Source organism: Gastrolobium bilobum, unplaced genomic scaffold (genome assembly GCF_033153095.1).
Source record: "Gastrolobium bilobum isolate Gb01-03AN ecotype WA unplaced genomic scaffold, APGP_CSIRO_Gbil_v1 utg2779, whole genome shotgun sequence".
NCBI classification, from domain to species: Eukaryota; Viridiplantae; Streptophyta; class Magnoliopsida; order Fabales; family Fabaceae; genus Gastrolobium; species Gastrolobium bilobum.
Genome location: NW_026897558.1, coordinates 116664 through 132326, shown reverse-complemented (window position 1 = coordinate 132326; position 15663 = coordinate 116664). Strand labels below are relative to the sequence as shown.

The 15663-nt window shown below is 37.6% G+C and overlaps 1 protein-coding gene across 4 annotated transcripts in view; it reads right to left on the bottom strand.

Moving 5' to 3' along the window:
• LOC133308043 (protein ACTIVITY OF BC1 COMPLEX KINASE 3, chloroplastic-like) overlaps positions 1-14136 on the bottom strand; it is a 28448-nt gene extending 14312 nt beyond the window's left edge. For 3 of the 4 annotated variants that reach the window (XR_009751120.1, XM_061508624.1, XM_061508625.1), the window contains exons 1-6: positions 13735-14136; positions 13399-13626; positions 12362-12697; positions 11552-12107; positions 11035-11221; positions 10559-10925 (exon numbers count right to left, since the gene is read on the bottom strand). Coding sequence is in view for 3 of the 4 variants with exons in the window: in XM_061508624.1 (XP_061364608.1) it covers positions 10559-10925; positions 11035-11221; positions 11552-12107; positions 12362-12697; positions 13399-13626; positions 13735-14058 (1998 nt within the window). In the remaining variant the exon portion in view is untranslated. Of the gene's footprint in view, positions 1-10558; positions 10926-11034; positions 11222-11551; positions 12108-12361; positions 12698-13398; positions 13627-13734 lie in introns of those variants that run through there. The other variant, XM_061508626.1, reaches the window with a different exon arrangement.
• Positions 14137-15663: the final 1527 nt, after the last annotated feature.

Here is a 15663-nt window from a genome sequence, read left to right as displayed (position 1 = left end):
TGATAAATTGTGGGAGTACATCTCCATGGATTTTATTGGAGGACTTCCAAGGACCAAAGGAGGAGACACCATTATGGTAGTAGTTAACTGTCTTACCAAATACAGCCACTTCATACCATTGCAACACCCATGTTCGGCTTTAGAAGTAGCTACGGGTTATAGTCAGGAAAATCTAAGGCCGCATAGGTATCCCAAAAGCATCATTTCAGATGGAGACAAGGTGTTTATCAGCAACTTTTGGAAAGAGGATTTCAAACTATCAGGACCTTGCTTGCGTTTCAACAACGCCTATCATCCGCAAATGGATAGGCAAACAGAGGTTGTCAACTGAATCCTAGAATCTTACCTACGATATTTTCGCTCTCACAAACCCAAAGAGTGGATTAAATGGCTACCATGGGTAGAATTCTGGTACAATAGTACCTATCGCAATTCAGCTGGAATGACTCCTTTCCAGGCTCTATATGGCCTCCCTCCACCTCCCTTATTCAGGTGGCAATTCTCTCTAATTGCAAGGTTGATTCAGTTTCCACACACCTTCAAGACCGTGACCACACTTTAGAGGAGCTAAGTCTAATGTACTGAGAACATAAAATAGAATGAAACAACAAGATAATAAAGGAGGGAAATGGAATTTAAAGTAGGGGATGAAGTGTTTTGATACAAACCCACCACGGAAAGTGTGCCGTAGAGATAAAATAGAAGGATTTGAGCGCAAAATGCAGAAGTTGACCCAAGTGAAGATGTTGATTACGTAGAAGTTGGCCCAAGTGAGGGTGTTGGCTCAGCAGAACAGAATACAGGTGTGGGAGAGCAAGGTAGTTACGGGGGAATTGGTTAAGTGTAGTGGAGGGGGGTGCTAGAAGAAATCATCTAGAATTGGCATTGGAAGTGGAACCTTGGGAGAGAATGAGGCATTTCCAATTGTCTCACTATCTTTTTACCTTTTTCCCTTGTTATTTCATTTCCCATCTCTTGTTAATTTTCCTTTTTACTGTAGTTGTTGTCATCGTTGTACAGTTATTAGCTTGTAATTGTCTCTTGAATTCCATAAATATATCAGAATCCAGTTTATCAGGTCCAAATCTGATGTGAACCTCACCAAGAATAGTGAGACTCAAGACCAATTTAGATAGGATCGTTTCTATAATCAAGAATTTGAACAATAAAAAGAGAACCTCGACCCGTTATCTATGGAAGATAAGAACCAAAGGTATAAGAAAGATTGTAGACGCCACACCCAAAAAAAGAAGGATTGTGAGTGATAAGTCTGTTTTGAACGCCACAAAAACAAGCTTCTTGATAAATTCAGAGTTCTAGATAAGAACCAAAGAGAAGAAACATCTCTATTGATATCATAACTTCAAAATCTGATTATAAGAGTTATATCCTCCCTTATTTATACTTGGAAATCCCTCCAAGAATAGGAAAAGACTAACAAATGAAAAGACACTAATTTAAAGTTGACAACTTGAAAAAAGAAAAAGACTCAAATCAGCCCACTAAATATTAATGACATTGCAAATGTTAATCAGCCTCACTAAGCATTAATGACTCTAATCAGCCCACTAAACATTAATGACATTGAAAATTGCTAATTATTCCACTCAACCTCCCTTGCATTGAAAACATTAACTAACTTCTGATTATGATTTAATTTGGACTTTATGTCTTCATGATTAGCCCACATTTGCTGGATCAACCCACTAAGAGTTTCCATAAACTTCTTGGCCCTTGACCTTGTGATTGGCCCATTTGGTAATAGATAACGGGTCAAGATTCTTTATTTCTTGTTTTAAATTCCTAATTCTAGAAACGATCGATCCTAACTAAATTGGTTTTGGGTCTCCCTATTCTTGTTGAGGTTCATATCAAAATCCCCTGTTCTCTGTTGTTTGTTTTGTGTTTTGTTGGAAGTCTCTATCAAATTGGTATCAGAGCTCTCAGTCCGAGAGCTTTTGTACCTAATTTCAAGATGATTCCAGTGTTTGATGGATTGGAAGCTTATGGATGGCAGATCCAAATGTAGTAATACTTCAAGGTGAAAGGAACGTTGAAAACTAAGAAAATTTCAATAGCTGCAAGGGGGCTAAAAGGACACAAATGCATCTGGTACATTTTTTGGAGAGCATCAAATTAGAAGGCAAGTTGGTGGGATCTCTCAAAGGCGATGCTAAAGGAATTTCGACCGTAATACGATCCAGATTTATATCTTTGCGACGAGGAAGAAGAAACGGAACATCATTGTTCAGAAACGAAGATGAATAGAAACTTTGTAGAAGAGACGAAGGAGACATCAAAACAAGGGAAGGAAACTAATGGCGAAGAAGAAAATGGAAAAGTTGAATTGGAAAAGCAACCATCGACGATGCTTGTGGACCAAATGCCTCAACCAGACGCATCAGATCCGCTTGTTCTTGACAAGGAGGAGATCCAGACAACTTAGAAGAAGCTTGCAATCGAGGGAGTGGCTGTTGAAACTCAAAGAAAGAGGAGAAACCGAAACGAAATAACGGCCAGGTATCAAAAACAACCACAAGATTCTACAACAACAGAGCACCACGAAAGAGCACAGCATGGAATAAGAAGTGAAAATCGAAGGAATACAAGGGAGGTTCAGATCGTGCCAGTGGCGGAGACACCACATCCACCAGTGGTGGTAGTTGATCCACCACCTTTACCGGTATAACAACTCATACCAGTAAGTATATGAAATTAAGGATTTAAGTAAGTTTAATCTGATAATCATGAAATTATCATGATATTATTTATGGGAATGTCATTTATGCCAAGCAAGTCGATTAGGACCTTATTAGTAATATTTGGATGTGAAGGTCAAAAGTCAAAATTATGAGACAGTTTAGGTACTATTTTGGAAATTAGCGAAACTTGGTCTAAACTAGATTCTGATAGTAAAATCAAATTCTTTAGGAAATTTCATGAATTTTAAGTGGTATAAAGGTATGTTAATTATGAGTAGAATATTTATGACAAATAAGTTAAGATTAGAGAAAATGAAAAAGAGTAGAGTTATTTCATATAAAGGTTAAGTGGTGTGTTGTCTAAGTTTCTCAGTTACCTTTCTTGTTTATCAAGTAATCTGAGTTTTCTTGTCAGTCAAGCAACCTTGCTTGTTGGTCAAGGTACGTTACTTGCTCAACAAGTTATCTCAATAGCTTGTCCATTAAATTTGAATTGCTTAGTCCTTAAGTTTGGTTTACTTAGTCATTAAGTTATTAAGATGGCTTCTTCAAGAAGTAACATAGCTTACTTGCTAAACAAGTCATCTAGTAGCTTGTCCTACAAGTTACCTAGATAGTTTCTTCATCACACTACTTTTCAAGACTTAGTCACTAAGTTTCATGAAAACTTAGTCACTAAGTTAGCTTATTCGGCAAGTTTAGTTACTTGTTCCTTAAGTTATTTAAGTAGCTTCTCCATGACACCACTTGAGTTGCTTAGCCGCTAAGTTAGTGTGGCTTGTCTTCCAAAGCAAGTTAACTTGTTCATCAAGTTAACTTGGGCGCCAAGTAGGTTGACTTGGACGCCAAGTAAGGCGACTTGCTCACTATGTCATGGAAACTTGCTCACTAAGTTATCTTCCACGAGAAGCCTTCTCTTTTTCTTCTTGATGACTGCGGCCTTATGCCTATAAACAGGCTATCATTCAATAGCATTTAACTTCTATTTTCTTCATGGTTTAGGCACGCATTTTTAGAGAGAAAAAAGTGAGATTTTCATATAGTTTTAGTCACTTTTTCCAAAAATCCCATTTCACGAAACTTATAGTATAGGATCTTGTGATCATAGCCTTGGTCTTAGAACATCAATAGGAGTTCATATGAGTGAGATATGTCCACCTTTAGCCACGAGCTCCTTGCTGCCTCCTTGAAAAAGGATGGTTTTTTTTATGTTCATTCGGTTCTAATTTGATTTCTGGGTCCCGTTAACCTATCTAAGGTATAAACTCTCAATTTCTACGGATAGAATTCTTAAAATAAGCTTCTGTCTATCAATTTATGGGTCTTTTATGAAAATGATTTTTAAGAATTCATATGGTCTTGTATGATGGTTTTTATGAAGTTTTAGTGTTTGTATAGGTTTTTATTCGGTAAAAGTCTAAATTGAACGGTTTAGAAATGAAAAAGGATGGTCTAAAATTATGTGTTATATTTCGACTATATGATGTAATACTAAGTAAGTTAAGATTTTTATAAGTTGAATGAAGATTATTTTAAGTGGTTTTAAGAAATAAGTTATGGTTAAGTTAAGTTAAAAGATAGGAAATTTGTAAGTCTTTTTCTAAGTCTATGTTTCGGATATGTTAGTAATTTTAGTAGAAAGTCTATGTTATGTTAATATGGGAAGTCTAGATGTTTAATATAGAGACTTGTCTGGTGGCATAAATGAATAAGTAAGATTATGTAAGTATGGAAGATTTCGAACTATGCATGGAAAACGTAGAATTCTTCAAGTTTAAAAAAAGTTTTGGATTGATAGTTAATGATGTCCATGTTTATGTATTTTAGTTTGGAATCAAGAGAAGTGAGTTAAGCGGACCAGTTTCAAATAATTAAGTATAAGGAAAGGTGTTTACAGGTAAGCTTTTGGTTTAAGGAGTTTTCTCCTTTCTTGTTGATCCACCATAATCCAGTGGGATGATGGTTAGGATATTTGTATGTTTGTATGTTTTATATGTTAAATACTTAGTATAGTTGCATTCATGTAGACTATATGATATGATATGACAAGTATGGTTCTTGATCAATGAACAAACTCCGTGGGGGGACTTCGGTTCTCGGAGATTATGTGTGAACTGGTCAAAGTGAGAAATTACGCTTTGGGAGTCTTCTGATAAGTTATGATAAGTTATGAAATGTTTATATGATGTATGCTATGCTATATATCTGACCTTTCATGCAGAAAGTAAACTCATGGGTGGAGATTACTCCATAAACCCAGAGTCTTAATGGGATTCATTTCTCACCTGTCGTGGGCTGTGATTTAAATCACAAGTACATCAGTAGCAGGACAGCCTCCAAAGGGCAAGAGGCCAATGCAGAGTGGCTAGAAGATAAAGTTACAAGTAGTAGTTTTATGTATTGACATATGTTATAGAGACATGATTAGATATGATGCATGTTATCGTTGACATCTATTTTGGTAGGCATATGTAGCCTATGAACAAGTTTATATGTTGGATGTTACTTCAGTATGTATTTGGTATGAGTATGATATTACAATATAATATGTAAAGAACCAATTCAACCCAAAAGCTTAAGCTGTTGGGTGAGGCTACATTAATGGTTTTATATATCTCAACACGCCCCCTCACACAAGAGCTCACTGGGCTAGAAGGGTGGACAATGCACAGGCCCACATACCTGTGCGAACAAAGAAATTCCACTTGAAAGAAAGTGGGGGGCGGCGAGGCTCTTTTGTTCTGAGGACCCTCGCTTCTGCTTAAAAACCTTTTTTTTGCTTTAAAACCTAAGCCCACTGCTTAGGAGTCCTCTTTCTTTGACGTGCGTCCTTCCGGCAAGCCATCTAGGGCTGTAAACAGCTTCTGAGTAATTTTTCAAACGCGTCAGCACCGTCGACGGCCACCGGAACCACCGTCCGCCACTAGGACCACTGTTCAGGCCACCGGAGCCGTTTTCCGGCGACTTTTCAGACCAGACGTCGCGCGATCAGAACCGTCTCCTCCTGGCGATCAAGTCTGTGGAGGTCCGGTCACCAACGCATCCCTCACGCACCGTCACGCGCCGCCCACATCCTCTGCGCATAGGCCTCACGCGCCACCTTCTACCGGCGCGTGTGCACTACTCCGGCGGCTTTTTCCGGCCGGTCTTAGACAGAGAAGCTCACCTTCTCCTCCCCTTTCTGGATCTGTGATTGTTTTTCTGTGGGTCTGACTTTAGACGCGTGGTTCTCCTTGATTGGATATCGTTTGCCTTCGTTTACGGCTTTTATATTTTATCTTTAAATGACAGCAGCATCTCCTGATCTCTCGGAGGTTAACTCTCCTTCTATTGTTGCAAGCTCAGTCAGACAATGCATCATTTGGTTCAGGTTTGTACTATGCTGCACTCCAAACTCCTCTCAGGAAGGCTTCTCCTCAGTCTCAGCCTTATACTGGTAATCCCGTTGCTTGTGTTTCTCATTCTACATCACTTGGCACTTGGATATTTGACTCCGGTGCTACCGATCATCTCTGTGGTAATAAGGAACTCTTTACATCTCTTACTTATTCTGATCATTTACCGTCTTTTACCCTTGCGGATGGAACCAAAGCCCCAGTTCGTGGGATTGGACAAGCTCGTCTGACCTCTACCTTGGCCCTGACATCTGTCTATTACATTCCTGGCATCTCTTATAACTTAATTTCTATTAGTAAGTTGATCTACTCCCTCACTTGCACCATTACTTTCTCTAACCATTCTGTTTCTGTGCAGGATCCGGGTACGGGAAAAATGATTGGAGTGGGTCGTGAGTCACGGGGGCTTTATTATCTGGATGTGCCTCGTCCTTCAGTAGCATGCTCTCTCACAGAATCTCCACAACTTATCCACAGTCGCCTTGGTCATCCAAGTCTTTCAAAGTTGCAGAAAATGGTTTCTCTTTTGTCCGGTCTTCAGTCTTTAGATTGTGTGTCATGTCAACAAGGGAAGCATACACGCTCCTCTTTTGCCAGTCGAGTCAATAAACGAGCTGATGCCCCTTTCTCTCTTGTTCATTCAGATATCTGGGGTCCAAGTCGTACCTGTCTGTTTTAGATTTTCGGTATTTCGTTACCTTTATTGATAATTTTTCCCGTTGCACTTGGACCTATTTAATGAAAAATCGTTCTGAGTTATTTTCCATTTATAAAAAGTTTTCTACTGAGATTCATACTCAATTTGGTGTTTCTATTCGTATTCTACGTAGTGATAATGCTAAGAAATATGTTTCTATTGATTTTTCTAATTTCTTGGCCACACAAGAGCTATGTTGAGATATATAAAACCATTAATGTAGCCTCACCCAACAACTTAAGCTTTTGGGTTGAATTGGTTTTTTACATGGTGTCAGAGCCTCGCCGCCCCCCACTTTCTCTTGTGGCATTTCTTAGCACAGGTAGGCTGGGCCTATTGTATTGTCCACTCTTCAAGCCCAATGGGCTCTCGTGTGAGGGGGTATGTTGAGATATTTAGTCCCACATTGGTTGTATGTGCAACTAATGTAGAGTTTATAAGATCTTGCGCACTCCCACCCTTTGAGCTAGCTTTTGGGGTGGTGTATCCCAAGGTTCTTTACATAATATATAATGTATATTCATTTTCATGATTTGTATACTAGTTACGTTAAAAATATTATGATTATTAATTATGATAATTAAGAACACTGTACAGGTACGAGATTGTACAGATGATAATAACAGATTGAATAATGAATTAAACATGGCAATACATATAAAAAGAAAAGAAAAAGTTTACTCACCTAATTACACTAGGTAATGGTGAAATGAAAATAAAGTCTTCCGCTAAAGAAATTTTCATGCGCATAAAAGTACCATATGTAAGTTAACAATCCGATTATGAAATTGGGGCGTTACAACCGGAGCCACCGGACTTGAGGTTTTTCGTGAAGGAGCTGGAGCGCAGCTATGAACAGCAAAAGTTGTGTATGTGTGCAAAGGACAAATGAAGAGATGGGTCTAATGGCCGACTTGAGAAATAGGGCCAATTTTTTCTCATAATGGGTCATCAGGCCCAAATTACTCTCAACCCGCCCCAAGTCCAAACTAGTAGCGTATCTACCTTTACATTAAAGAGAGATTGGGTTTGTGGGTTAAGACTATATATGACCTGATTAGACCTAAAATATTTGGTCCCTATCTAGCAAGCCCAACAACTATAACAAAAGCGGAGCGAAGAATCCTTATGAATGGCTGGGCAGGAAATAAAGAATCTCAAATGAGCTTTCTGGGTAACGATTCCAATGGTTCAAAACTTTCACTCTCTCGCTTGATATGTCATGAGTAATATAGGTGCTAGGGGCGCAAAATTCGCTGAGAAAGAAAACAATGTCAGAGGAACTAATTTCCACCTTTTGCAACCTCTATCATTCCGCTTTCAATGCCTTTACAAAATCTATGGATCTTCGACCTTTTATTCTCGATTTTGCGCCATCAGCCTTGTGCAATGCTTTCATTGCTCCACTTCTGGAGCAAGTACAAATGAAGGAACGATGTCGACATTTGCGTATAAGAGGGGTTCTCCGAAATGGGCATTAGGGATTGCCATGTGACTCGGGTGGTGTTTATTTTTGGGTCTTTTTTTCTGGAGTGGCTGGTGATAGGTGCTTGTAAAAATGACCGAGAGAGTGGAGGATCTGTTTTCAAACCCCTTGTTGGAGGGGCATCTTCAAGGTTATGCGTTGGTGTAAGGTACCTAAATGCATTACATTCTCATAGTGTAATGGTACGTGACAATTTTGTTTCAGCTTTTGGAAAAAGATACCAATTCTGTTGCGATTACATAAATATAGCACAAGATAATCTTGCAAGGCTATATGGCTTACCTGTAAAAGGAAATTTAATTGAGGCTAAGGTTGTGTAGGAACAGCTTGGTTCAATTATAGGAAGCTCAGAACTCATAGTTACATTCTATGTTGATTTTTTGGACTCTCTCGTTCACAACCATAATGGGGATGGCAAACTACAAGTCGCAATTTTTGTTCTTATTATATTTTTCAGAGATTGGGAGAAAGTTATAAGGGGGGCTATTGAACAAAATTATGTTGTTGTCCTTTGTTTGCTTAAGTTGATATTTAGAAGTTGTCATATTAAATTAGCCTATTATGGACAGCAGGAACTGTAGCAAAGTCTTCTAACTGCATTTCAAGCACTATTTGAAGGGGTTGTTAACCTTGAGATGAGCAAGATGGCAGCTACACAAGGGCGGATTCGGTTTGGCTCTAAGAGCACTATTATTGGAAGAAATCATTATGCTTTTGTCATAAGTTGTTTACCATTCAAGCAATGGGATCCCGGTGGAAGGTGCTTGGGGGCTAAACCTCACCTTGAGGACAAGGTGAGTGTTTAGGAGGGGAGTATTGATACAAAACCACCATGTAAAGTGTACCGTAGAGATAAAAATAGAAGGATTTGGGCCCCAAATGCAGATGTTGACCCAAGTGAAGATGCTGATTACGTAGAAGCTGACCCAAGTGAGGGTGCTGACTCAGCAAAACAGAATAGAAGCGTGGGAGAGCAAGGTAGTTACGGGGGAATTGGTTAAGTGTAGTGGAAGGGGTGCTAGAAGGAATCATCTGGAATTGGCATTCGAAGTGGAACCTTAGGAGAGAGTGAGGCCTCTTCAATTGTCTCATATTATCTTTTTACCTTTTTTCCTTGTTATTTCATTTCACAGCTCTTGTTAATTACCCTTTTTACTGTAATTGTTGTCACCGTTGTACTGTTATTAGCTTGTAATTGTCTCTTGAATTCCATAAATATACCAGAATCCAGTTTATTAGGTCCCAATCCCCTGTTCTCTGTTGTTGGTTCTGTGTTTGGTTGGAAGTCTCTACCATGTTTCTCCAGCTCCAGCCATACAGATTCAAGACACGTGCCAAAAGAATTAATGAGAAGCTTAGCCCCAAATTTTATGAACCTTTTATGATTCCTAAACATGTGGGACTAGTAGCATATAAATTAGATTTGCCAGCCGGGACCAAAATTCATCCCACTTTTCACATATCCCAACTCAAAAAGCTCATTGGTCCTTTTGTGAATCACCAACCACTACCCAGTTATTTGACTGAAGATATGGAGCTACAGCTCAGTCCTGAAATTCTTTTGGATACCATGTATTCTGTAGATGGATGCCTGAAAATGCTCTTGAAATGGCAAGGATTACCTACTTGCAAAAACTCTTGGGAATTCTATGATGACATTATGTTGCAGTTTCCCAAATTTCACCTTAGGGACAAGGTGGGTCTTAAAGGGGGAGGTATTGATAGGCCTGTTGCGTCCAGAATATACACACGAAGGAATTCTAAAATACCATGTGGGACCACAGACTATGCAGAAGCTAACAAGGATAAATGCACAAAGGAATGAAGGGTAGGTAGTTAGGGGAAAAAGGGGCAATTCTGTTATGGAAAAAGAATATATTAGGGAGTGAGGAAAAGAGCAGGAGGATGAGTATGTGAATAATTATGGGCACCTTTTTGGATATTTGGGAGCCACTGACTGCTCTGATTATTCTCTGGTACATATTAGATTAACATATATATCCAAACTTGAGGAGGAGAGTAGAAAATCAAATATTAATTGTTGTAATATTTTCTTGTATCAAGGATATCATCACATCCCTAATTTACAGGAATCAAATTAAGATTTGTTTCCTTTTTCTGAAATAGGATTAATTTCATAATTATTGAATTTCCTTTTTTACTCATAGGTTAATTTGTATATATTTTAACCTCCAATTGTTGATCAATCAAGTCAATACAGATTTCACAAAAACCATAGCTGATAGAAATACAATAATGAAGAAAATAGGGATCTTACCTGCAGTATAGGTAGCAAAAGAGCTGGATCAAAATCATTAGAAGATTGCAGAAGTCCCCATATCCTGAATATTTGATCTCTAAGATCTGTCATGCTTTGCATTTCAGCTTCTGACATCATAAGGGGTCCATTTGCATTGCCATTAAATACAAGAGTCCTCATAAAATTGGGAACTGACTTGTATGTATCAGAAACTGTGCTAAGAGTAAAAGCTTCAGTTATGCGAACAGCCTCTTTGATAACTAAAGTCCTAAGCTCTTCACCATCTGGACTCAATAATACCTTCAGGACGGGTTGTAAAGCCTCTTTAGCTGAGAAATCTCTGTCCTTTCTCCCCTGGACTAGCAGGTTTTCAAGTCTACTCCACCTGCACTGGACCAGAACAATGAATATTCAAGTACACTTACTCCAAATTATTCTATATTACCAAGTTCAACCAATGACGTATGGATTTAAAATAGCACTGATATGCATACCTGAACTTCCCATCCTTGAAAAGCAACTCAATAAGAGCATCTCTTAGATATGGATTTGGATCTGTTAAGAGCCTCTTAGCAAAATATGGGTATGAAGCCGCAAGCACCTTAAAATTGGGATCAGCATAAAGTGCTAGACCTTCTAAAACAGTGAGAGACCTCAGTATTAAAGCATAGTATGCTGGGACTGCCAACAGAAGGGGGGAAAAGAAGAAATCCAAATCATCAGACTCGGCAACAAATAGCAGGATCAAGTAGTAAATACAAAATATTCATAGAAGTACGTAATTACATCACTCCTCAACTACTGAAAATGAAAGTTGAGAAACAAATAACTAGATGTTTAATTCTATCTGTTAAAGTTGGAAGATTAATAACATTGTTATTGGTGTGCTTTTTTAAAAGTATGCATCCCATGTTCAAATAACCCAACAATGGCTACATAAAAAGACAGAAAAAAGAAAACAAAGTACTTGACGAAAATGAAAAGTCAATGAAAACCATAGTATAATCTCACCATTAAATGGAAATTGATACAAAACATTTCCCAGACCATCCACTAGTGTCTTGAAGTTAAGTTCACTCACAGTATAATTAAGTGCATCATCAAAAAAGTTTCGGAGTGCTGGTACAATTGGAGATACATCAACATCAGGTGATAGGAAATCTAGAGCATAGTAGTCACGAGCCATAGCTTCGTAGTCGCGGTTAACCAAGTGAACAACATGACCAATTATGGCAAATCTTGCTTCTTCTGGAGTCTCACTCATCATTCCAAAATCAAGAAAAGCAAGCTTTCCCTCGGGTGTTGCTAAAAGGTTCCCAGGATGAGGATCTGCATGGAAATACCCGTACTCAAGTAGCTGTCTGAGGCTGCATTGTATGCCTGTGGTCACCAGATCCAAGACTTTTAATCCTTGTCTCTCAATAGCTTGTTGGTCATTTAGTTTGACTCCATCAACCCACTCCATTGTTAGTACTTTGGCACTTGTATAATCCCAGAAAACATCAGGGACACATATATCTTCCTTGTCAGCATACAACTTTTTAAACCTCCTTGCATTTTGTCCCTCCTGCAGGAACCTGTCAAATTAAAATTCAATTCTAAAAAGAATATTAAATAATTTACAAATACGCCGACTTATTGTTAACATATAGGAAACATATCACCAAATAATTAATTATATGCAAGCCTTTTGCCTGGAAATTAGTAGTTAGGCAAAGGATTCAATGTTTGGTCTTTTTTGGTTTTTTGCATGAACAAAAAGCAATTAAGATAAGAAAAATAAACAAAAATACCAACTATGGTTATGACTAAAGAACTAACCTGCACATAGTTGAGCTCCTGAAAAACTCTGCATGCAAATTCATCAACAAGTGCAACAACATCAGTGGTGATTATGTCCACGTATTTATTTATGAGAAACCCTAGACCTCTTATCAAGTAGAAGTCCAATCCTATAGCCTCCTCAATGCTAGGACGTTGCACCTTGACAGCCACGAGTTTCCCAGAATACTTCAACTGAGCCTTGTAAACTTGACCCAAACTGGCTGCTGCTATGGGTGAAGGTGATATGGAAGAAAAAATAGAGTCAAGAGATAGCCCTAATTGCCTCTCAATGCATGCAAAGGCCTCATCATCCGGAAATGTAGGCAAACCATCCTGGTAAAGCACAACAATGGTGAAGATTGCCCAAGTTTTTTATTCCTTCATACATATCTTCACAGCAAAAAATATAATAATGGCTTGTACCCAAAAAAAAAAAAAAAATATATATATATATATATATATATATATAATAATGGCCACAATACTGCTACATCAGTGAATAGATTTTCACTGCATTGCAGTAACTTTGTTCAAGTCCGAAAAGAACCCATGTAGTATACACAAATGAAGCAACGAAGAGCATGCTATGATGGATATTGACATCAGTCACTAAACCAATCAAAGTTCTCACTTAGGCCCTGTTGGAATATCTAGAGGATATCTCTTATTATCACGATTATATATTAGAATAATTTAGACCTTTTTGATGAATTTTTAGGAATGATTTTCATTTTATTTTATTTTTTATATTTCATGATTTGTTTGGAAAATAGAGGGCGAGGCTGCAGCACTGAACCAGTGGTCAAGGTGTTCCTCTATGACTTAAAAGTCACGGGTTGAATCTAGCAAACAGCATCTTTACAAATAAGCTGTAATCGAATAAATACTTACTTAAGCTGATTCTCCAAACAGGACCTTAATGTTATTATGCTAAGTTAATCAGCGTGTGGAACATCATGTAGTGTACAAAAATAAAAAATAAAATATGCTACCGCAATGAACTAATAAATATGTCAAAAGGGAAGAGATCACACTTGAAGCTCAGAGAGCTCCTCCAGGTACTCTGGTGGGCATATGTCAGGCCTCGTGGACAATCCCTGACCCAATTTCACAAAAGTTGGTCCTAGCTGCGTGAATATTGTCCTGAGCTCAGCTGCACGCACTCTTCTATTCTGATCGAGCACTCCATTCCTCTGGTCCAAGAACAGCTTCAGCCCAAAAGAACCTAACGCAGTCAGAATCCGAAGGGTCCTTCGCACCACCTAACCACAACCAAAACACAAAAACGGGTCGAATTAATCTACAAAAACCCAATCCTACCCATAAAAGATCTTCCAAAAGGGTGTCAAAAAATCGATGAAAGGGAAGACCTTGATGGGTTGGGACCCATATTTAGAGGCAATGAGTTGCGGGCTGTAGACAGTGGCATTGGCGGCACGAGCCATGGCTCTGGCCTCAGCTTGCAGGTCATCGGCACGGTCCACTGGGAGGGTCAGAACCTTGATGGACCCATCCCTGAGTGAAGGTGAGGTGCTTGAAGGCGTTGCTTCGACCAGAGCAGCTACAGCGAGAACTGGTGGAGGGTTCAGGCGTGTGAGGTTGGTTCTGCCCTTTAAACGCCGTCGTGGGATTCGCTTTGAAATTGGAATGGGACAACGGGTCCATGAAGGACACGGGTGTGCCACCGTAACCATTTGTTGCTCTGATTATTGAGCCTCGTGGACAACGGAAAGCCAAATCTGAGTTTTTAGTTACAAATGGAAATGAGTCAAATGACCAGTTGAACGAAGGATAAACAAAATTGCACTTGGACCATCTATTTTTCACGGAAATGTATCTCCTTATTTATTTTTAATATGAATATGCCACGTGGGAATATAGGGTGATGATTTTATAAATATTTATTTTAATATTTTCTTTTTTTATTATTATTGATTTATTTTTATATTATTATAATCTTTTTTTGGAGTTACCCAACCCTAATTATCTCTTTGAAACGAGTTGGCTCCCTCCGGTATCCCCACGAGCTTCGACTCTTTGAGCCGGCTATGGGACTAATCCGGAGTGCAGGGAAACAGTGATGGCTAAAGGTTCAGCCCCCTCCCCAAGAATGCATTCAGCGGTAATCGAACACATATCCAACCACACTAACTCAGCGCCAAGTTACCAACTGAGCTGCACCAATTGGATATTATTATAATCTTTTAATATATCATGATCATTATGATCATGTAAAATAATACATAAAACATGTATTTCCAATTTTCAGATTTTTTTTTTTTTGTCAAACAAATGGAAATGAGTCAAATAACTAATTAAAAGAAGGATAAACAAAACTGTGCTTGGATCATCCAATTTTCAGGTTATTTGTGTGCACGCAAAATAAACACAAACGAAAAAATATTCTTAAAAAAAACTTTAAAAAAAAAAGGAGGCTAGCTAACGTGAATACTTTTCTTTTAAATGAAAAAAAATTATAGCTTTACATCTAAACTATTAAATTATATTTATCAGGACAATATAAATTATAAATATATATTTATTTATTTATATTTAAAAATATAAATATTTCTGTGATTTTAATTTTTATAATAAAATAAACTACTTCAACAATATTTTTCTATGAGCATTTTTTTTTTTTTTTGTTACATTACCAATTGAGAAGTTTTTGTAATTATTTATACTTCTCTATTAGTGCTAGTAATAGTAAGTTTCATACGAGTAGAATAATCCTTGTTAGTCCATCAATTTTACCTCTGTACAAGGTTAAAGAATTAGAATGTAAGTGTATAAAAGATGAGGTGGATATGTAAGTTAATGGGTGTAAGTAAATGTGGATAACATTATTTATAAGAGTAATTATTACCTTCATCTCAAAAAATCTATCAATTTAGAAAATAAATTTTGTTTTATTTTGACTGTTATTTTAAAAAGTTAAAATATACTAATTATTTTTAAAATTCATTTTTAATATCTCCGTTAGATGGAATATGAGAACAATAGTGAAAATAAATGTATAAAAATAGAAAGAATGCATGGTGTGACTTGTTGGTTATACAAACTCATAAAGAAATTACAAATGAATGGAGGTCAATCTCAGTAGACAACAAATCTAGGAAGCCAAACTACAATTGACAAACTTGATAAGGATAAATTGCGTGAAGTCGTGAACTAAATTAGTTGGGATTCCAAGATTGTCATAATCCATTATTATTAAGTTAGGGAAAAAAATTACTCTTATGTTATATGTGATAAATTTTTTTCTACACACTCTTTGATAACTGTGCTATCTTTTTTTT